Source organism: Stegostoma tigrinum, chromosome 8 (genome assembly GCF_030684315.1).
Source record: "Stegostoma tigrinum isolate sSteTig4 chromosome 8, sSteTig4.hap1, whole genome shotgun sequence".
In the NCBI taxonomy this organism is placed as follows: Eukaryota; Metazoa; Chordata; class Chondrichthyes; order Orectolobiformes; family Stegostomatidae; genus Stegostoma; species Stegostoma tigrinum.
The window spans coordinates 41326927-41351595 of NC_081361.1; the positions used below are offsets into that span (position 1 = coordinate 41326927).

At 39.1% G+C, this 24669-nt stretch overlaps 1 protein-coding gene across 2 annotated transcripts; it reads right to left on the reverse strand.

The window, feature by feature from the left end:
- Positions 1–1115: 1115 nt before the first annotated feature.
- mrpl37 (mitochondrial ribosomal protein L37) lies at positions 1116–24553 on the reverse strand. Of its 2 annotated transcripts, XM_048538824.1 has the most exons (7): positions 24106–24553; positions 10704–10887; positions 7463–7578; positions 6475–6660; positions 6024–6178; positions 3138–3341; positions 1116–1438 (listed from the first exon to the last, which is right to left on the reverse strand). In XM_048538824.1, exons 1-7 carry the CDS (start codon positions 24428–24430, stop codon positions 1361–1363), a joined length of 1248 nt encoding a protein of 415 aa, XP_048394781.1. In that variant the 5' UTR covers positions 24431–24553; the 3' UTR covers positions 1116–1360. The 2 variants fall into 2 exon arrangements, with proteins under 2 accessions (XP_048394781.1, XP_048394782.1); XM_048538825.1 differs by lacking the exon at positions 6475–6660.
- Between the last annotated feature and the right edge of the window lie 116 nt (positions 24554–24669).

The window sequence follows — 24669 nt, forward strand, 5'->3', positions numbered from 1 at the left end:
TGCATACGCAAGTTATCCTAATTCTAACTAATCCAATTCTTTAGTATATCATTGCTCTTAACAATTGTTCTTGTCCATATTATTTTGTTATGGATATGTAACAGCATTTCAAGGGTCTGGAGCTTTTCATTCTTGTCCAACAATGTAAATTTAGAGTAATAGTTAATGAAAAAAGTCACAGCGCAGAAACCCTCCCTTTGAACCAATTCATCCAACTCATCCATGCCAACCAAATTTCCCAAACTAAACTAGTATCCCGTCTGCCTACATTTGGCCATTATCCCTTTCCTATACAGGTACTTATTCAAATGTCTTTTAAATGTTGGAACTGTATCTGCATCTGCCACTTCCTCTGACAGTTCATTCCAAACACTAATCATTGTCTTAAAAAAATGTGGCCCTCATGTTCTTTTTAAGTCTTTCTCTTTTCACCTTAGAGTGCTCTGTAGTTTTGAACTCGCCACCATGTGGGGTTGGGGGGGGGCCTTTGTTCACCTTATCACTGGTTCTCATGATTTTATAAACCTCTAAGGTTACCTCCTACCCTCCAGTGGGGGGAAAAAAAGTCCCAGTCTCTCCAATTTAATATCCTTCATAAATCAGAGCGACGAGAACTGCACACTATTCCAATAGTGACTTCACCAACATTCTGTAAAACTACAACATGACATTCCAACTCATATGCTCTGACCAAAGGCGGCAAGCATGCTAACTGCATCCTTTACCACTGTCTACCTGTGATGCAAATTTCAATGACCTATGTACATGAACCGCCTAGGCCTTTGTTCAATTAACACTCCCCAAGGCCTTAGCATTAACTGCATAAGTCCTGCCCTTGTTTTTCTTAGCAAATTGTAAAAACCTCACATTTATCCAAATTTAAACTTTTGTCTACCATGCATCGACCTTAGATAACTTTCTTCACTCTCCACTATACCAGCAAATTTGGTGTCATCTGCAAACTTCCTAACCATGCTTTCTAAATTCTAATACAAATCATTTTACATAAATGACAAACAACAGTAGACTTGACACTTTTTAGTTAGTGCATTGTTTCTGTAGTGTACATGCTTTCTTTGAAATTGGGTTCAGTACAGATGAGCACTAAACAAACAGACTGTGAAAATTTTTTTTAATGAAGTAGCATCATTCACTTGAAAAAAATTCAATAAGTCTCCATCTTGAATAAAACTTCTGAACACAATACATTTATCTCTGCGCCAATGAGAAGTAATATTGATTTTGCACATGTTTACAGTCTGTACCATTTCTGGTATCCAACGAAGATTCTTGTTTTCCCTGACACCTCCAGGTTTGTAATAATTCTTTGTGAAAGTACTGATCTGTTATCCACGTGCTTCTACACAGCACCGTACAAGTACATGGCAAGGAACTTATTGAATGTCTCTGGACAATATCCGGACAGCCCCGCAGGAACCTAGGGAAAAGAAACCTTCAGTCTCAGAACACAAACTGACTGGTTACTAAACATGTTTTTTCTAAATTGCATCCATGGGGAAGGAGCATAGTGGGTCTGTTGGACTAAATTAGTGAGTGTGCAAGTGAGCATAGCAGATAAGACAGATGAATGTACAACTGCAAAGATGGTTTAGGATGGATAGCTTTAGAGCCTTGGAAAACTAGGGCGGATAACGCTGTTTCTGCTTTGATGGTACAGGTGCTGAGTTCCTTGAGGGGTGTTTTGCTAATGTTATTAGGGAGTGTTTGAATCAGCCCAAAGGGGTGCAAGAGCCCAGACAGAACATTAGAAAATAATATCAGGGCCTGCTAATAGCACTATAGATCAATAAATTTATAGGTGGAGTCAGAGTAATGAAGAAAATAATAAAGTTTAACACAGGGTTATACTACACGTATGTGAAAGTATGAATACAGTCACTAAGACTAGGGAGTTAGAGACATGAGATTACCTTATGGGATTATGATATGGCAATAACTGAGACTTGATTTAAGAAAGAAGAGGCCAGAGTGTTAAATATTCAAGGTTACAAGGTTTGGAAAAGGTTTTTGGAAAAAATAGAAGAGACAGGTGTCATTTTTGGTCAAGGGCAGCATTGCAGAAGCAGGATGTTCGAGGACAAAATCCATTTGGCTGGAGCCAACTAATAAGGAAATTCAATTACAATGATAAATAAACCAGCTAGTGGGATGGAAATACAGGAACAAATCTGCAAGGAAATGACAATAGGTGTACCTGTCATACACTATAATGTGGGACTTTACATGACCACTATCCCAGGTAATTAAAGAATAGTGATGGACAAGCAGTTCTTCCTCACCTCACATTTTGCTTCTTTCGCAAAACACAAACACTGTGTGCTTCTCGACGTTCATTAGTTGGAACAATTCTCCCACTTTGGAAGACTATGAAGGCAACAGGAGATTTGCAAACCTCTTCTGCACAGAATGGTTACAAATCATTAATTATATAGCCTAAAAGATTGTGACCATCCTGGAAATGCCCCTGTACTCCTCTGACACTGTCCCAGCATCCCAACCTTATGTACTGAGCATATGACAACAGTCTAGAATTACAGTCAGCCACTTTTCCAAGTTCCAGCAGCTGATTACTAGGTTGAGGGAGTGCAGTTAGCTTTCCTCAGTGTGAATGAGAATATGGCTCCCTATTTCTGAAGGAGCTTTAGAGTGGCCTAGCAAGCCATGTGTTGAATTCAGACAACAGTCATTTTCTCCAGGGCAATTTGGGATCAGTAATAAATACTGACCTTGGGCAGTGATACCCATAAATAAAATGAGATACCTTTGTTCATTGTTAAAATAACACTAACTACATAAAAGCTTACTTGGAGCAAGGTCGTCTCTTACTGGACCATTTAAAACTGAGCTAAATTACCTTGTTTCATGTATAATTACTTAATTTCTGCCCTGTTATCACAGTCATTGTAATGAGACAATAGTGTGAGAGGAGAAGAGTGGGCATTGAAAATAAACTCAGTCAATATCTCTGTTTTGAATTGCTTGGGTTCGGGTGTAATACATCCATACAGGAACACCACCTGCTTGGAGGCAGACATCATCATGCTGGTAGGGAACTACTGACATAATACGTCACTGCCTTTTAAGAATTAATTCCTCAAAGTTCAAACTGTACTCACCTGTATCATTTTCTTTCTGATTGCTGGGAGGCACTTTGCATAGTCATACAATAGCTGATCTTGATCTAGCCAAATTAGGTTTTTTATACCATCATTTGATTGTAGATCTGTGGTATTTAACTGCAACACCAGGAATTGGAACATTCTTCCATTTGTGGCAATGCATTGTACAGTGATAGGATTATCTAGCACCTTTGGCTCTTCCTGGGAAATTTAAAAGAAAACAGTGTATCAACAAGTTTACCTAAATGGAGTAGACGTTCATTCACAATGTAAAAATGGCTGATGCAATCAATCCGGGTACATGTGGTTGAACCTGTAACATCATGCTAGTATAAGATTCAGTAAAACAGAGCAGCATTTATAACCTAAGACTTTAGGAGGAAAGTCTCCAGTTTTAACTTATCAGGAGTTAATTAGTTGTCAGTGCACTTTTAAATAGCCTGTGTACAGATGCAATCAATTTGCAAAGGAATTTATAGACTGATTATAATTGCTGTGGTTTTCCAGATTTTACAACTAGTTTAGAATTCAATAGATTGTTGCATACTTGTTATTTGCTTGAAATGAATTTTATCACTGAGTCAGATGCAATTCTCATTTGCAAACTGTAAATCTCCACCTGGTGGTGGTGTTGTCCATAATCAGATTTACAACAATCAGTACATAAACAGGACTCTAGAATTTTCAGTTATATTGAATTATGTGAAAAGAGAAGGCAGGCATTTGCTTCAAAGTTCCCTTTAAAACATTACACCATCAGCAACTGTATATATATATATATATATATATATATATATATTATTACGCTTGTAATTTTGGAAAAATCCAATTCTCTTATTGTTCCCCGGGAATGCTTTTCTGGATAAATGTTTTCCTCATTATTCAACAGGCTGAACTCTCAGGCAAAGGGTTTTATCCATACACAGCCTGTTAGTAGATGTCTGGAATGTTGATGTGAAAATCAATGAATACGGAAGGCACTGCAGGCCAGCCTGCCCCTAACTGCCTAGAGGGCAGTTTCCTTCCCTAAAGGACCTTTTAGTGAACTAGATGGGTTTTTCCTTAAAAGTGACAATAGATTCTTGGTCATCATGGAATTCACATTCTACCATCCACCAGAATGTTATTAGGGTCTTTGGATTAACAATGATAATGCCACTTAGTCCATTAAATCTACACCAATTCTTTCAAAGAGTAATTCAGTTACTTACATTTTTTTTTTAAGATTCCCTACAGTGTGGAAACAGGCCCTTTGGCCCAACAAGTCCACACCGCCCGTTGCAGCATCCCACCCAGGCTCATCACCCTATAACCCACACACCCCTGAACACTATCGGCAATTTAGCATGGCCAATCCACCTAGCCCACACATCTTTGGACTGTGGGAGGAAACCCATGCAGACATGGGGAGAATGTGCAAACTCTACACAGACAGTTACCCGAGGCTGGAACCGAACCTGGGTCCCTGGTGCTGTGAGGCTGCAGTGCTAACCACTGAGACCCTACTTCCACTGCAATTTTAAGTATCTTATTAAAATTCTCTTTGAAGGCTACAATTTAATATTCATCTACCAAGGTGTCAATGGGATGTGGACATCACTATCTGTGCCAGCACTTCATTGCCAAATTGTCCTTGAAAGGTGGTTTGAACTCCTACAATCCCTGGGTGGTAAAGTCTATCCACAGTGCTGCTAGAAAGGATTCTGACCCATCATTATCATCAAGGAATGGCAATATAGCTTCAAGACAGAGTGGTATGTGGCTGGGAGGGGAATATGTAGCTGGCATTCTTTCCATGTGTCTGATTCCCTTGTCCTTCAAGACAGTTAGTGGCTACTTGAACAGAGAGATGTTATGATACTGGTGAAGACTCTTAATTTCTAAAAGAAATTCAAACCTTCACTTGAGCTGAAAGAATGAGATGCCTTTAGAACATCATTGAATTGCCTTCTGAGCTTTAAACTGTTCTGAAACATACATTTTCCCTGCTCTCTACATTTCATATTCAACCTTCTCCATTGCATCTGTCAAATGCTTCATCCTACCTCCTTCCCTTCTCATCATGAAGCGTTAGTTTTGGTTGCTTTCCCTTTGAAGGGGTTGTGGTTCAGGTACAGTCTAGATACAACAGCAAAGGGCATTTGGCACTTATTAGTTACCACTCTTCAATTCCAATTTAGCCAGCCAGATCCCTGGTCAATTCACTGACATTAGCCTCCCTTCAGTATAGCTTTTTTAAAAATTATTGCTCCTGTCCTTCCTGTGGCTAACTGCACCGTATTATGATCCCCATTCCTGAGATGCTCCCTAACGCTGATATTCTCTATTTCAACATTGTTCTTCATGATTACATCCATTAATGCCATAAATCGATAAGTGATTGAAAAAATTCTTCTGAACACATTGCTTGCCAATATAGGGGTTCTTGGAGTCTTCCTTTCACCACTCTATAGTTGTTGCAACTCTTCCCATTTCTTGGCAAATCTGTTCCTCCAACTCTTTACCCTCTGATTTTTCTACACCCTGACTGAAACAGGCAACAATGTTGTCTAATACCATTAACATGATTGAATTGAAGTTAAGTGCATGCCTACACTTAAATATATGTATTTAAGTGTAGGCATGCTATATTGCCATTCCTTGATGATAATGATGGGTCAGAATCCTTTCTAGCAGCACTGTGGATAGACTTTACCACCCAGGGATTGTAGGAGTTCAAACCACCTTTCAAGGACAATTTGGCAATGAAGTGCTGGCACAGATAGTGATGTCCACATCCTATTGACACCTTGGTTGTACACACAGTGTACAAGAAGTGAAGTGGAAATTCCACTTCTTCAGTTGTATATTGCAATATGTGTACCAGATGCAGTAAATACTTACACCATATAGCAGTTTGGCCCTTGCAAAAGCATTTGCAAATGTGAACATGATCATCTTGGCCCTCAGTGGCTCAGGTTTGAACCTAGCCTTATGAGCAGAGTGCTCTGTAATATACACTGTGTGCGCATGAGGAAAGGGGTACCCATCACGGAAGCCTGTACAAATACAGTTAAAATAATTGCAAATGCGTGAGCGTAATATAGAAGTCCTAATCCTATAAAACAACTATAGGTAAATGCCATAGACTTTCAAATGCTTTGTCAAAATATGTCACACAATATTTCATTAAATTGAACATCTAAATTTTTTGGATTACATATCCCTTTTCTGCATGATGAGAGAAAGTTCATTCCTCCTTCATCCAATCAACAGAAGAAGCAGTGCTCAGTGTTTTGCCAATTCCAAAAATGAGTGATAGTAAGCTGCATAAGAGCTAATGTCTCAAACTCACCTGTATCATTATGTACTTCATAGACATGAGTTTGCTGCAAGTCAATGTTCGGAGAGATAGGATAGAAGGTTGGGAGGATATAATTTTCACTGCTAAATATTTCCTCTTTTTCCGCTACTGTTGGTAGAGGTTCCTTGCTACTCAGGAGGACTCCATTTAAACCACAAACCCGAAATATGTCCAATTCTGCAAATAAATTAAGTCAACAGTCCATACACTAACCAGACTGTCAGAAGCACTGCAGTTGAGATGGAATCATGTTTAATCACATGTATTTAAAAGATAAGTACAAACTAGAAAATAACAATACAAGTTTAGAATATCAGAACATCCAGTTACCCATTTTCTTTAAATTCCATTCAACATTTACTGACACACCTTTTGTATGACTTCTGGTTATGATCAACATAAGATCTCAGCAAACAGTAAATATTTTTCAGTTACTTGATCTGTTTTTATTAAGTGACAATAAGCAGTGCAAAGGAATGTGAAGTTCAGACCCACACTTACTTTAGACATTGGTTATTTTTGGTTGAACAGCAAAACATAAGTATTAACATATTAGCTACCACATTAATTTATTAGAAAATCAACCAAATATACTGGAATTTACTTACATTTTGGAACATCACTAAATACAATTACTGTTGCATTACAAAATACATATTGTTATGAAGACAGGCTTATGTTGCTATTTCATTGGCTGGTTACATACCTAGACACACTTTTTAAAACTGAAAATCAGGATTATTTACATCCACCCAAGCAGAGAGCTACGACAAGCTGAATCACCACCTCTGTGCTTAAGATTTTTTTTTAATTATATACTGTTGAAAGTTTCTACAAATCAAGATTTTTCTTTTTGGCTTAATTTCCTGCTATGCATGTTGCATTTGTGTGAACTTTAATGGTAAAACGCTTCAATAATCTATACCAGAAAGAAGGGAAAGACATTTTTACCCACTACTGAAATGTCACATTGACTAACCTCTCTCCCACATTGCAGTCACACGGTAATTTTCAGCCAGTGTCCTGTTTCCAAGCGTAGGAAATCGGGGCTGCAAGATCCTGCATAAATGTAACAGATTCTGCAGCAATACAGGGCTGAAAATGAAACAAAAAAAACAAGATAGATAGAAAATGGAGGGGAATAAGATATAGTACTCTTCCTTTATGTTAACATACATTCTAAGATCAATATAGAAAACGAGATACAACCTGAAAAGAAATGTGTATAAATTTAAAAGCTTTTTACTAAATATTTTCCATGGAAGGAATACTCAATTTACCATTAGACCACAAAAAATTAGTGAAATGTCCCTACCTTTGGATCAGGAGACCCAGGTTTAAGTCCCACTTGTTCTAGAGGTGTTTAATATCTCTGAACTGGTTGATTTAAAAAATATCTATCCAACTAGAAGAACTGACGCTTCCTACACAGAATCCTGAACTCAATAACCATCTCAAAATTGAGAAATATTAAACTTCTGTTGCAAGTATATGATCTTTCAGAGATAGTTTAAAAAGTTTGTGTATGGGCTCTGCTAGCCACTTGATCAAGACTAAGAAACATACTTCGTCAGTTTCAAATGTGCCAAGAGCTTATTACATCACCTACTAGCCATAGTTTAGTAGTGTCCACTGTAGTCTAAAACAGTGGGTTCAAGTCCCACACCAAAAGGTTGAGCACAAAATCTAGGCTGATACTCCAGAACAAGTGATTTTGTTTTTGGGTGAGATATTAAATAGACTCATATCCCATGGGACTATTCAAAGAAGATTAAGAATATGCTCAGTGCCTTGGTGGCTGTTTATCCTTCCACCAAAACAGACTATCTGATCTTTATCTCATTGCTGACTGTGAAAATTCACTGCCAGATTTTGTATGTTAAAACAGTGATACCACATTACAGTTAGTTAATTATATTTAAAATGTGCTGAAAACCAGCCTCTCCATGGAAAGTGCTGTATAATTTTTTAACTGTTCAATTTTAAATCCCATAAGGAATTACTGAAAGGACCACAGCCATCCAATCAATAACCAGGAAGGAAGGAGGAAAACAAAAGGTTTTTGCTTTCTTCTGGTGCAGAAAGAACAGTTATGCACCTGCCTCTCTCAATGGAAACCAGGGAAAGAACAAATAGAAAGGCAGAATCACGCGTAAAGGATGGAGCAAATCATGACTGGCAAGAAAAAGTGATTGAACCAGAAAGGAGGATGGCGACTATGTAGTCAGTTTCTTGAATTCCTTACTGCTTGAATTGTGTTACTGTATGTAGATGCTTCCTATTTGTCTCTGTTGCTGGACATCTCTACAAAGACAGGAATCCTGAAATTCACTTTAAGTATGCAATAAACATGCAAGTAAAATATCTTAAACAATTTTTTTTATTCTACAGTGATGTCTAACATTGTGTGAGTGAATGAAAGTGAAAGAAGTCTCCACACACTAACTTAGAGAAAACATCCCAAGCTACATCACAGGAAAATAATCAGAAAATGTGACTAAAAATTTAAGTCATAAGCAGGAACCTAGATGGGAGAAGTAAGTCAAAGTGCTTCACCTAGACTTGCATATTAAAACAAAAAATTGCAATAGAGGGAGCAGCCATGATTTCCATTTTCAAGATCTCCAATGGAATGGAAATGTTCAAATGTTGAAACAGAACAAAACTGCTTCTGTTACAATAGGATACAGAACATTTCAGCTTCACATCTAGAAATAGTATGAAGTATGTCATGATCATGCTGACAGTGGTATTCTGAAACACATCTCAAAACTCTAGCAGCGAAAGCAGTAAGGCTTACTTTTATGATTGTTCTTATAATCCGTATTACGATGTAATGCGAGATTGAGTTTATCCGACAAAAAGCGAGAAACATTCAAAAGGTAAACCACTGACTAGATAGATATGTTAATGGAGCTGGCAATATTTTCCAAATCCTTTGTATTTTTAATTGGTTTAACACCACCAGGCTAACAACAAGAATTAAGAACACAAATCAGATGCAGCATACATACCAACTGCAACAAGAAAAAAAATTGTTACTATCACTTCATTAATGTTACTAATCCTGGGGATTTTCAGTTCAACACAGGCTTTGCTGCAAAATTAACGAATTTAGTTCTCCGAAGTCATCAGGAGCGGAGTTTTACTGTTGCCCCATACCAACAAGTGAAAACCTTACTGGTACTATCATGAGATGAACAGACCAAAGCCAAAATGGGCAATAGTGCTCTATAGCATAAACTGGCAAAGCATCAGATTTAGGCTATCACTGCTTTAATTTGGCATTGAGTCCTAGGTGAACAACTCATGGACCAATCTTCAGTTGAAAAAGTTAGTTGGTGTCACTGCATATTGATTAGGAAAGAGGGTCCATCTATTCAGCACATGCACAGGCTGTCTTTGCTAGCAACGTTTAAGGTCACAATATATAAGTGTATATATAAGTCAGGCCAGGTCCAGGATCACACATCATTGGAACACTATTTTACTGCAAAAGAGACATATCCATAAGTATAAAAATATCCAGTGAAATTAGTTCAACAACATGGCCACTGACATCATAACGTAAAAGCAGCTCAATTCCTTGTGCACAGCAAGGTAAAGAATATTGCATTAACCACCTATATTGCCTTAGCTGGGATCAAGTATAAACAATACAGCACAGTATATCACAAAACTTTTGATAATAACATTTTAAATACAAATTCAGCCTATACTCTCGTATCTTGGGTTTCACCCTACAGACTTTACATTACATTACAAAACATGAAAAATTGATATACCAACCAAAGCAAAGTCAGCAACCTTTGGACAAATGAATCTTGTTAGAGTTCAATGTCAGGCTACACGTAGGCATTTGAGTGGAACAGGGAAACTGCAAAAAGTTAAGGGATTTTCATGTAGCACAATCTTTGTAAAACTCAACTTCCAGATTTTCGATTATTTTATCTGTATATAATCGTCCAGAGATTCCACCAAACCATCCACTTCAGAATTAACCTACACTTCAAACATGTTACAGCAGGAATTATGTTTTCAAGTTTTTTTTTCTTTCCTCCCTTGAAGGTGCTGCCTCATTGCAGAATTAAATAATTCTTCAGAGTGGAAGTTTTCAAAATAGTATTGGGAATCTCTTTCATTTTCCCATGCAGAATTTCTCAATAACTGCACAACTAAAATTACAGCTTTAATGCTAATGACAAAATATGTCTGCTTACCAAAATCGATTTCTTTTAGGACGAATTTCAGTGGTGGTCCAAAAACGAGCTTGACTGATAGCCGCCTTAACTCGCTCATCCTGATCTTCAAAATAATTTGCAGAATCTGCAGCAATCTGTAGTATCTGCTTTGGTAGACCCTCTATTAATTTAGATTTGGTTAGCCAAAGAGCTTGTTTAACACCTGGGAAATAGAAATAAACCCTAGTAAGTGCAAACTTAAAAGGAACACCATTTCAGTAAGCAAAAGTGGTTTCATTTATATACTAGTAAATTTCCTCACGCTATTACTCACTCAGTTATTGGATAAAATCTTTTCACAGATGAATTAGAAATAGGGTTCACAAAAATTTGACAAATTGCTTTACAAAGCCATGTGGTGGACTCAGCCTGCAAGTACAGAATGTTTACAGCAGAGCTAATGGGAAACAGTCACACAGATGAAGCGATCTGACAGCAAACTGACCAGATCTAAGCTCCGCACTCCAGTCATGCACAGTGGTAGACAGTTAAACAACTAGCAGGACACCTCACAAATATCCCTATCCTCAAAACTTGGGGAACCCAACACATAATCACAAAAGACAAGCCAAGTATTGCGGCAATCTTTTAGCCAAAAGTGTCCAATAAATGATCCATCTTGGCCCCTCCTGTAGGCCTTCAGCCAATTTGATTCACTTTACATGATATCAATAAAGTGCCTGACAATGGATACTACAAAGTCTATAGGCTCTGAAAACATTCCTTCAATGTTAATGAAGACTTGTACTCAGAACTAGCAATGCCCCTAGTCAAGCTCTTCCAGCACAGCTACATTTCTGGCAACCACCTGACGAGTAAAATTATCCGGGTATGTCTTGTACACAAAACTGAGGTCAATGAGTTGGGTGGAAGTTCTCCATTGGTTGGAGTCATGCCTAGCAGAACAGAAGATGGTTGGGGTTATTAGAGGTCAATTATCCAAACACTAGGACATCACTTCAAGAGTTCCTCAGGGTAGTGGCTATGGAAGTCGCGGACTAGTGGTAACATAACTGGACTTGTAATCCATAATCACAAGTTAATGTACTGGGACATGGTTCTGTATTTCATCAAGGCAGATGTTGGAATTTAAATTTCACAAAAGTGCAGAATAAAAATTTGGCCTAATAGTGATCATGCAACCATTATTGATGATGCAAGTCACTCATTTATTTCACTGATGTCTTTTAGGCAAGGAAATCTGCCATCCTTAGCTGGTCTGGCCTACATACGATTCCAGAGTGACAGAAGTGTGGATAATTGCGTTGGGCAATAAATACTGCCCTAGCCAGAGATGCCTACATGCCATGGATGTATAGGGAAAAAAAAAAATCAGGCCACACAAATACCAGGCAATGACCATCTCCAACAAAAGCAAGTCTAGCCATCAATTCTTGACATTCAAAATATCATTATTATTGGTGAATTCCCCCATGATCAACAGCGGTAGTGATCATTGAGCAGAAAATTAAACTGGACCAAACATACAAATACTCTAAGAGTTGGATCAAAATCCTGGAACTCCTTTCCTAACTACGATGGGTGTCTAAGGACTAGGGCAGTTCAAGATTGCAGATCACCACTTTTTGCACAAGGACACTTAATTGATCATAATTTTTACAACAGGAATGGAGGTTCATGGATGTCCAGTATATCCCCAACAAGATTTTTAATGATCCATACCAGCAGCTATACAAAATGTTTTGTTTTACTGCTAAATTTGAACTAGGATTTCATTGATGGAATTCTTCATATAGCTCTGCATAGCTACTTTAAGTCCTGATTAATCATAAAAATCAGGCCAAAGTATTTGCCCAAAATCACAATAACATTTCTAGATGGACAATTTATTATTAGTATTCTCTCTTTGGCTCCAACCAATGGGACATCAATATCAACATAGCGCTTATGTCCAAATATCTGAGAAGCAATGAGACAGGATGACGTAAGTAATAAGCAAGGACAGATTCTACATTCATAAAAAGCCCTAACTAATCTCTCTCAAGATTAATATTCATTCAACGAGTAACATAAAAATCCTATTTCCTTCAGAATAAACAGCTTAACAAGGTCATATTCTTAGAAACAGAATTTTCCAAAGTATATGTCTCACTGATTGCTGGCAAATCATCACCTAAAGAAAAGCCAGCATTCTCCAATATTTAATTAGATGAATTTCTTTTTAAGGTAACTAGCGGTCTTTATTTCCCCAACCTATTCCACGGTGGTATTTAAATTACAAAAAAAGTGCACAATAATAAATGGCATCAGAGAAGCAGGAAAGTTTGACGTTTTGGGTCGTGACCCTTCTTCAACCCGAAACGTCAAACTTTCCTGCTCCTTTGATGCTGCTTGCCTGTTGTGTTCATCCAGCTTCACAGCTGTTATCTCAGGTTCTCCAGCATCAGCAGTTCCTACTATCTCTGTAACAATGATAAATGGCATTGAATTGAAATTGATTTAAGCATTCAAAGTACTACATTAATATCACAATTCAGCAACCCCCTACTTTAATTACTGTAAATCAAAAATATTGCTGAAAGCTACAAACTTTGATTTTGAGATAGCGATAATAGGAACTGCAGATGCTGGAGAATCCTAAATAACAAAGTGTGGAGCTGGATGAACACAGCAGGCCAAGCAGTTGCTTGGCCTGCTGTGTTCATCCAGCTCCACACTTGGTTATCTTTTACTTGATTTTGATTCATCTACACAAAATGTAGATAGATGACAAAAACAATTAACATGTAAAGCATTTTCCGCATGAAACATGAATTATCCCTATCGACCCAAATAGTGGGCCTATGAAATCAAAATTACAACATTAGGCTATGAATTATTATCTGCAGTAAGACAAAGAACATATTATTGCACTTTATACAGTGCCAGTATACTCTACACTGATCCTGTGATGTTCAGAAAAAAAAAGGAAGGAATGCTTCCAAGATATGTATAAATGGTTTGCTTACATTTTCAGAATAAAAACAGGCATCCCACAAAAGACAATAAAGTTCAAAGTTGATAAAAAAGTGGAGAGTTTCAATCATGGTAAGATCTGAAACTAATGGTAAAATATAAGTTTTTGTTCCAACTAACACTAATGCGCACACCGTATAAAAATTGTGCCCACTTAGAACAGGATGTGTGCTTACATAAAAAAAACTTCTAGGGATAGTTTACAATTAAGTTTCGTTTCCTCATCAATTCCTATTCATCTTTCTCTAGTGTCATTTCATTTTGTCAGCTGTTAGATTTCTACCTCTACCCAAATGATTGGTTCTTTAATCAAGACTTAAATTTTCATATCTGGCATCACTTCCAGGCACATCTTTTGCACTTGTAGCTTCTAGTTCTACAAATTACAGTAGTCCTGAAATGACTCGCATACATTATCATTTAATCATATAAACATTTAACATTCCTGAATCAGATTTCCCAATTACTTGAAACCTTAAGTCCTGGGATCAAATCGTGTTGCTCTTATCTGAATATTGTTATGACCCCAGACCAGGCTAAGCATTTTGTTATGATCCCACATGAGATCATATTACATTATGATCTGGTTAGGGACTAATAACCTCGTAAAAAGTGAGTTCCAGGAGACTCAAGAAAATAGTGCCACAAAATTCCATGGTTTTGATCATAGAAGAATGAGTTAGAACAGTAATACAATTTGCAGTTAATATGCAATGTATTTCTAACACCCAGAATTAACATGTAATAAACACAGATAATATACTGTGATCAAATACCCGACAGTAGAGAGCAAATGTGATCAAGACAGATGCCAACGATTTCTCAGGAACTCCTTCCAAACACACATGACACAATGGGTCATCAAATCTTGTTAAACTTCGTGAGTTTACAAGTCTTCAATTTTATCAATCCACCTTTGAAACTCCCTCCAAAGAACAGTTCTGCCTGTCTCAACAACAGTTCCAGTTCTACTTCATCACCTTTCTTTCCTGGGTTTATGCTTCCGTGGATTCTGAAAACTGCACTCCAGCACTTATTCACAGGCACAACTCCAGTGGGTCCTGAGGAATTTTTTGGATTTACCTTGTCCACAAGATCCACAGCTATTCCTTCAAGACTATTCCCTCTAAGCTGCTGATTTCCCAGATTCTCTTCTGGCCTCCATGTTAGTTGATATTGTACAGTTCTTGGGCTTCAGGTGTTGACCCTTTCTCTTTCAAATTTGTTGTCAATACTCCTGTAAATAAACAATTTCTTGATCTCTCCATCTTTGCCAACAACCATCCCATATCCAAATTCCTTCTCTTTTCTAATGTAACATACTTTAAAATTCTCTAACACAAATTAAACATGAGGAATGAGAACACCCGCTACACAAAATTAAGTTTGAGGTCAGAGGGATTGCTTGCCAATAATTATCAATTGCTGCAATGAAAATCCTTGTTGTGTTGACACTTCCAAATACATTACCATTCTTGAACTTATTTGTTCATGGGACATGAAAACTACTAGCTAGCTAGTCTGTATTGTTCATCTCAACTGCTAGGTGGTGGTAAGCTGCCTTTTCGAAACACTGCGAACCTAGGTGCAGAGACACACACAATGCTGTGAAAAAAGGAATTCGGGATTTTGAACCAGTGATAGTTAGGGAACAAAGATATAGTTCTAAATAAGAATGATGCTTGGTTGGAGGAGTATATAAAGGTGGTGGTGCTCTCATTCATCTACTGCCCTTGTCCTCTTCGATGGTAGTGATCATAGGTACGGAACGAGCCTGGAGGAGTTACGACAGTGCATCTTATACATGGTATACACTACTGCCACCATACATCAGTGGTGAAAGGAATGGATATTGGATGCCAATCAACCACGTTATTTTGTCCTGGATGGTGTCAAGCTTGAACGTTGTTGGACTTGCATTCAGCCAGGACAGTGGAGAGTCTGCGTCACAAACCTGCCATGCCCTGTAGACGACAGAATTCCTAGTCTCTGACCTGCTCTTGTAGACACTGTATTTAGAAAGCTGGTCCAGTTTAGTTTTTGCTAAACAGTAACACCAGAATGTTCCTAATGAGAAATTCAGTAATGGTGATGGGCTTGCATATCAAAAGGTGATGGTTACATACGTGTTGGTGATGGTCTTTTCCTGCCATTTTTATGGTGCAAATATTACTTGCCACTAAAATATTCCAAGTCTAGATGCTGTACAAGTCTTGCTACATTTAGCTATAAATTGTAGTTACAAACATAGCCATTTTAATTTCTCCAATCATAGTTCCACCCCAACCATAGTACCAAAATGGCTCTTATCAACGTCACAAATGGCATCTTAGGTAATGTTGATGAAGGAAAACTTTCCCTCCTCACCCTTCTTGACTGTGGCATTTAACATAGCTGACCACACCAACTCCCTCCAGCTGCTCCACATTATCAACCAGAAGGGAGGGATTACTCTCACATGGTTCCAATTCTACACAGCTAATCATAACCAGAAAAATCACTTGCAATGGTTTCTTGGATAGTAGGAACTGCAGATGCTGGAGAATCTGAGATAACAAGGTGTACAGCTGGATGAACACTGCAGGCCAAGCAGAATCAGAGGAGCAGGAAAGCTGACATTTTGGGCCTTGACCTTTCTTTTCCTATTCTCACACTATTACCCCCAGAGATCCCCAAGATTCAATCCTTGGTCCCCTGCTATTTCTGATCTACATGCTTCCCCTTAGTGACAACACAAATACACCTTGTTTTCACATGCACACTAATGAAAACTGGCCCTATATTACCACCATCTCAATTGACTCTTCCACCAGCATTAAATTATTAACTGCTATCCAATACCCAATAACAAATGACAAAAATTTCTTCCAGTTAAATACTGGGAGTAATATTGCTCTTTGCTCCTTGCTCCAAACTTGTGTCCCTAACTACAAGCTCCAGCATTCTCCCTTGCAAATTAAACCAGTCTTTTCCCACCTTTAATGTCACATTTGATCAAAGATCATTTCCAAGATTGCTTGTTGGTATCTCAATAAGTGGCTTCACTCATTTTTAACTCACCTGCTAATGAAACCTTCATCCATGCTTTTGCTAACTAAAATTGTATATTCTAAAGTACTCCCAGCTGGTCTTCCACATTCTATCCTGCGGCCAGCCACCTAACACACAATAAGTACAGTTTCCCCTTTCACCAATATGCTCACTAGCTTACACTGACTCCTGGGAAAGCAGTAGCCTAATTTTACAATTCTCATTCTTTTCAAAATCTCTCAAAACTTTGCTCCCCACATCTCTGTAATCTCCTCCAACCCCACACCTTCAAATATAATCAGACGATAAGATATGGAGCAGAATTAGGCCATTCAGCCCATTGGGTCTACTCCAGCATATGATAATGCCTGACGTGCTTCTCAATGCCATTCTCCTGTTTTCTTTCCACAAACTTTGATCCCCTTATTAATTAAGAACCTATCCCGGTCTTAAAGACATTCAATGACTTGGTCTCCACAGATGTCTGTGACAATGGGTTTCACAAATTCATCACCCTCTGACTGAAGAAATTCCTCAGTTTTAAAGGACTGTCTCTTCTACCAGTGTAATGATCTTTTCCATGTCCAGTTGATCTAGGCCTCTCAGTATTTTGTAAGTTTCAATGAGGTCTCCCTCCTCATCCTTCTGAACTTGATTATAGACCTAGCCACTCCTCATGACAAGCCTTTCATCCCTGGGATCATCCTTGTAAGCCTCCTCTGGAGTCCCTCCAAGCCAGCAAATCCTTCCATGGAACAGGGCCCAAACTGTTTACAATATTCCATAAGCGGTCTGACCACGTGGCTTTTCATAACCTCAGCAGCACATTCCTACTCTTGGATTCTAGCCCACTCAATGAATGCTAACATTGCATTTGCATTTCTAACTGCCAAGTGAATCTACATGTTAACCTTAAAAGAATTTAAAGTAGGACCCCTAAGGCCTCTAGTGCTTCAAATTTCCAAAGCTTTTCTCAATTAGAAAATAATCTACATCTCTACTCCTCTTACTGAAGTGCATGACCTCAGCCACTTCTTCACTCACTCACCTAGCTTGTTCTTCTGTAGCCTCCCCAGCTCCTCAACACTACCTGTCCCTTTCTACTTGTATTATCTGCAAATAGAGTAAATGTCCTCAGTTCCTTCATCCAGTTCGTTAACGTACAACACAAATAGTTGTGACCCCAATACTGACCCTTGCAGAACTCCACTAGTCACCAGCTGCTATCCTGGAAAAAAGAACTTTTTATCCCCACTCCTTGCCTTCTGCCAGTTAGCCAATCCTCTAACTATGCCAGTATCTTGTCCCCAACACCATGGGCTCTTAAACTTATTTAGCAGCCTCCTGTGCAGCACCTTGTCAAATGCCTTCTAGAAGTCTAAATAGATCACATCCATCAGCTCTCCTTTGTCTAAGATGCTTAATACCTTCTTAAATAATTCTAACAGATTTGTCAGGTATGACCCCTCCTTGAAGCCACGCTGACTCAGCCCTACTTTATCATGCACTTCCAAATATTCTGCAATTTCATCCTTAATAATGGACTCTAAATTCTAAGGTCAGGCTAACAGGACAGTAATTTCCCATCTTCTGCCTCCCTCCCTTTTTAAACAAGGGTGTTATGTTAGCCATTTTTCAGTCCTCTGGGACCCTCCAGAGATTCCTGAAAGATCAGCACCAATACCTCCACAATCTCCTCAGCTATCTCCTTCAGAACCCTGGGGTATAGTCCAGCCAGTCTGGGTGATTTATCCACCTTCAAACTTATCAACTTGGCCAGCATCTTCTCCTCAGTGATGGCCACTACACTCTCCTCTGTTCCAACTCTCGAAGTTCTGATATGTTACTGGCGTTGTTCACCTTGAACACTGATGCAAAGTACCTATTCAGTTCCTCTAACTTTTCTTTGTTCCTTATTATTCCTTATTACTTCTTCAGCCTCATTTTCCAGTGATCTAATGTCCACTCTTGCCTCTTTCTTCTCTTGCTACTACTGTTCCACTGTCTTGCCTGCTAGACTCATCTTCCAACCCTTTCTGGCCATCATGTCTTTTTGTTGTTACTTTTACCCAATTGTTATTCCATTAATCGGATTCTAGCTTTTCCCTCTCAAACTACAGAGTGTATTCTATTACACTGTGGTCACTGCTCCCAGGGTTCCTTCACTTTAAGCTCTTTAATCGAGTCTGCCTTGTCACACATAAAATCCATAACTGTCTGTTCCCTAGTGGGATCTACCACAAACTATCTCATAAATGCTCCATGAATTACCTTTCATGGGATCCATTACCAACCTGATTTTCCTAGTCTACCTGAATACTGAAGACCCCATGATATTTGCAACAGTACCTTGCTAATTTATTTTCTGTCCCTCATCTTGCTGACTGCTTGGACACCTGTACATAACTCCAATTAGAATTTTTTTTAAAAATTGTGGTTCCTCAATTCTACCCACACAGATTCTATGCCTTCTGGCCCAATATCACTTCTTGCTATCAATTTAATTTCACCTCCTACTAACAAGGCAACCCTAGTCCCCTCTGCCTGTCCTTTTGATAAGATGTGTATTCTTGGATATTTAGTTCCCAGCTGTGATCCCCTTACAACCATGTCCTTGTGATACCCACAACATACCCACTAATTTCAATCTGTGCTACAAACCATTTACTTTGTTTCATACACTGCGCACATTTAAGTGCAACACCTTCAATCCTGCCTTAATCACCCCTCTTCTCATAGGTTAACCTGCCCACCCACCCCCATCTGCTGTGCCTGACATTAGATTCCTGACTCTCTCAATATCCTTTGTACTTGTTCAGGAAACTTTAATAACTTTTCCTTCTAGAAATCAACCTCATCATCAACCAGCAATTCCTACATTCTCCTTTACCTTCAATTTTATAGTCTTCAAATGTAACTGAACCTACTCCTCTACTATTTAAAGCCCTAGTTATGGGATTTTCTAGGACTCTGGTCTCAGCACGATTCAAGTGGAAGCTATCCCAACGGAACAGCACCCTCCTTCCCAGTATTGGTGTTAGTGGTCCCATTAATTCAAACATCTTTTTCCACACATCTGCACTCCTGATTTCTGAAGAAGGGTCTAGGTCTGAAACGTCAAACTTTCCTGCTCCTCTGATGCTGCTTGGCCTGCTGTGTTCATCCAGCTGTACACCTTATCTCAGATTCTCCAGCATCTGCAGTCCCTACTATCTCTGCACTCCTCTAATGTTAGGCTCTTTTGCGTTTCCAAACATAAATTCACCACTATTGGTGGTTCAACCTTCAGTTGCTTAGGTCTTAAGCTCTGGAATTTTATCTCTCAGCTCACTTATCCTTTTTACAACAGTTCTTTAAGTCAAATTCTTTGAGCAAGCTTTTGGACGTTGACTTAATACCTCATTATGTAGCTCAGTGCCACAACTTTTTACAGCACTCGTGAAACATGTTGGGACATATCACTATTTTAAAAGCACCATAACTGAAAGGGAAATTGAACTTAACTAATTTACTAGTGACCTTTGTAACAAGTGGAGTGCCAATAGGGACCAGTATTGGGTCTGAACTATTTTCAGTCTATATTAATAAGATGGATGATGATATTGAATGCACTGTTGATATATTTCTTGATGACATGAAGGGTCAGTAGCCTGCAAAGACAAAGATAAATTAAGCGAGCGAAGATTTAGCAGAAAATGGAGCTTGAGCTTGCCCACTTTGACAGGAAAAATAGTAAAGGAACAGATTATTTAAATGGAGATAGATAGCAGAATAAGAATGGTGCCATTTACAGCAAGGTGAATGGAATATAAACATATGGCTGTTCTTCTACACTTGTAAAGGGTATGGATGAGATCACATAAAATATGGTGAACAACATCAGTGGTCTTATTTAAGAATGAACATAATTGCATGACAAGGAGTGCAGAGAATGTCTACAGATTGATTTCTGAAATTAGGGCGTTACAAAGGAAAGGTTAGACAAACTGGGTCTGCATCCATCTGAGTTTAGAAGACCGAGGGGGTCACCAGATTAAAACATACGAGACTTTAACAGGACTTGACAGGTGAGATGCTGAAACGAGTTTCTGCTTGTGCGAAAGACTAGAAGGAGGAGTCACAGTTGAAACATAAAGGACCTCCCATTTAAGATGGAGATGACAATTTGGACCTCAGTGCTTAAACCACCTAAAATCTGGTGCACATTGCCACCAAAAATTGCTAATAATTGTCACGATTTTCTCTAGGGGACATCTGGCAAATAATAATATTCATAGACTCAGAATCCTAACAGTATGGAAGCAGACCATTCAGCCAATCAAGTCCAAATCAACCCATTGAATAGCATCTCACCCAGAACCACGTCCCTACCCTGTCCCTGCATGGGTAATCCACCCAGCCTGTGCATCCCTGGAAACAATGGACAATTCAGTTTGGCCAATCCAACTAATCCACATAACACTTTGACAGAGAGGAAACCAGAACACCCAGAGAAAATCCATGCAGACATGGGGAGAACGTGTAAACCCTGCACAGGCAGTCACCCGAGGGTGGAATCAAACCTGGGTCCGTGACACTGAGAGGCAGTAGTGCTAACCACTGAGCTACCATGCTGCCCCAAAACTGAAAAAGAAGGGAAATTTTCTTTTCTTTATTCCTAGGACGAGGGTGTTGCTGGCCAGGCAGCATTTATTGCCCATCCCTAACTACCCAGAGGGCAGTTAAGTGTCAACCACATTGCTGTGGGTTGAAATCACATGTAGGCCAAACCAGGTAAGGAAGGCAGTTTCCTTCCCTACAGGACATGAGGGAACCAGTTTTTCCAACAATCGACAATGGATTCATGGTCATCATTAGACTCTTCATTCCAGATATTTATTAGATTCAGATTCCACTATCTGCCAAGGCAGGACTCAGAACTTTATCGGAGTGTCTGGATTAACAGTCCAGCAACAATGCCACAAGGCCATCCCCTCCCATAACAGTCAATGATAAACATACGTTACTGGAGAAAATGTCAGCAAATTGAACTAAAGATATTGAAAAGAAAGAAAATAGGTGAATAAATCTTAAGAAATATTAAACAGCAGATGGTTTAGAGTACAAAGTTTCACACTATCACATTTACACGTGACAGGGTTACACTAGTGCAGAGAAATGCTATAAGTTAACAAGCCATACACATACATTTAAAAATAAAAAATTAATTTAAAACATTAAAAATTAATTTTCACAGCCCAGTAATTTCAGAGATACATTAGTTTAAAAGACTAAAACACAAATGCATTTATAGGAAGATAAATCTTCCCCTCACTGCCCAAATCCAGCAGGTGATGTGAAGAGTCTAGGCCTGAAACATCAGCTTTTGTGCTCCTAAGATGCTGCTTGGCCTGCTGTGTTCATCCAGCTCCACACTTTGTTATCTATGTTCTACATTTGGTGTTTTTAGTTGCAGGGTCCTTGGCCAATAAGAGAACGTGGCATTTGAACCCTTTGTCTTAGGTGCAGCCATGATCATACTGAAAATAATTAGAAAGGGTTTTAAAAATCATTGAGAAACTTTAATATTATTTATAGATTCATAGAATCCTTATGGTGTGGAAGCAGGCCCTTCGGCCCAACAAGTCCACACCGACCCTCAGAGCACGCCACCCAAGACCCATCCTGACTAATTTGAAATTAAAGACGCTTTTGGAGTTTGAAAAACATCTGCAAATCCATGTTGCTTCAACTTGGAAACAAGATCCATTCGTGACTTTATACTAAGATTCTTGATCTTAGGATCTGTCTCATGCTTTGTGACACGGGGTGTTGGCATCACTGGATGTGAGTAGTGTCGTGGAAGGAAACAGTGCAAGTGATAAGTCTCACAATACGCACCATTTGGTTCATCCTGTGCAAAGAGTATAATCCATGGCAAACTTTACAGCAGTGGACTGAGAAGGATACCATTGATCAGTCTTACATACAATTTTTTTTAATGCCTGTAATTCTGAAACATTATCCTCTGTATTGAATAGTTAGAAATAGACTACTCCAACATATTCAGTTTCTTTGTCGGCCCCCTTTCTCTCTCAAAAGTTCACAGATTGCTTATAAAGAAGGCCTCTTGATCAAAATCATGTGGAAACATCTGCAAATTGAATGGTGCAGGCTGGACTGGCAATCTTTGTTTCCCAACATGTATTAAATGGCCAGTTAGGGTAGTGGAACCTGAACTAATCAAGACAGTAAAAGCTGTCCCATTGAGGAATGGTTAAGGAGGGTCAAAAAAGTTGTATGCTGGAGGAAGTACTGCAAAAGTTCATTAAATGAATCTCTTAGATTGGGGGAGAAAGCCTGAACAAATTAGGTCTATATTCTCTGAAGTTTAGAAACGTGCGAAGTGATCTTATTCAAACATACAAAATACTGAAGGATCTTGACGGGGTAGACGCCAAGCGGTTGCTTCTGCTAGTCGTGGAATCTAACATGCAGAGGGCACAATCTCAGGATGAGCAATTGAACATAAAACTAAGGAAGTTACCCTTCAGTTACACAGGACACTGATAACCATATCTTGAATACCATCTGCAGTTTTGAGTCTCCTTATTTACCAAAGGATATTAATCAGTTGGGAGCAATTCAAAGGAAGTTTACTAACTTGAGTTTTGGAATAGGTATGGGGTCTTATGAGGAAAAGTTGGACAGACAGGGCTTGTTTCCTTTGGAGTTTAGATGATTGAGGAGTGACTTGATTAAAGTATAAAAAATCCTGTACAGTCTTGGTAATGTTTATATGGGGGAAAAAAAGACTACCCTCTTATGGATGCGTGCAGAACTAGGGATCACCCCTTTTAGAACAGAGTCAAAGAGAAAATCTTTCCCTCAGAGGGTTGAGACACAAGAACTCACTTCCTCAGAAGGCAGTGAAGATGGAATCATTGAATACTTTTGAAGCAGAGGTGAGATTGATTTTAGCTCAGTAAGGAAGTCAGGCATTATAAGGAATCGATGGAAATATGTAATTCAAAACACAAACAAATCTACCACGATGTTACTGAATAGAGGAGGCCAGAATGACATACTTCCATTCCCAATTCGTGTTTCCATACGAGGGAATCGATTATCTACGACTGAGATGGGGCTAGGTTTCTTCACTCAGTGTTGCGAATATTTGCAGTGATTTTTTCTGAAATTAGCAAAGTTTCCATTGTGGAATACGTTAAAAGCTGGGGCAGACATATTTATCGTGTCTCAGGAAATCGAGGGATAAGGGAAATAAACAAAAAAGTAGAGTTAAAACCCCAAATTAGCCATGGTTGTATTGACACGGGCCATATAGCTTACTCTTGCTCCCATCTCTTGTGTTGTGTTCAAACCGTCTTGCCCTTACCCTCTAACATCTTGGTTCTCTGGTGGAACGTGTAACACGGCTTCTCTTTATACAGCGGCATTTCCTCATATTTGGGCCCCCGGCGATGGAACGGGTCTTCCCATCCTCTATCCCATTTAGGGCATTTGGGGTCGGCAAGGCCTGGCACATAGTGCATCCTGTCCCAGTAAGTAATGGGTTCCAGCCCAGGAATTTCCACCGGCTCCGGCCTTTTCTGCGGCCGTTGGGCCTGGACGGACAACCCGGCGGCGATATGGAGGGAACGGCAACCTGAAAAAGCAGGGACTAAATTTCCCGCTCGGACATGCGAGGCTCCACTCCACATCACGACAAATTAAGAGGGAAAGAAATCCACCAGTTATTCCGAAGCTTCAGGACCAAAAGAAAATCAAGCTCGGCCGCGTTACTTTGACAACGAGCTTCCGAAGGACATGACGCGTCTTGAACCTTGACCTCAAAGCGCCAGATTTGACTGACATTGGAAGTAGCCATACAGATAGACAGTACTGCGACATTTCGCCAATGACAAGAGTGTCCGTCCAGTAGGCGGGGTCAGCGGTGACG

What these genes read in the sequence shown, in the direction of transcription:
- mrpl37 (XM_048538824.1), bottom strand. Translation starts at nt 24,430, where the DNA reads ATGTGGAGTGGAGCCTCGCATGTCCGAGCGGGAAATTTAGTCCCTGCT. An exon ending in TGAAGTACATAATGATACAG is followed by an intron (nt 6,179 to 6,474) that starts GTGAGTTTGAGA and finishes GTATTTGTACAG; the next exon opens with GCTTCCGTGATGGGTACCCC. An exon ending in TCAGAAAGAAAATGATACAG is followed by an intron (nt 1,439 to 3,137) that starts GTGAGTACAGTT and finishes TCTTTTCCCTAG; the next exon opens with GTTCCTGCGGGGCTGTCCGG.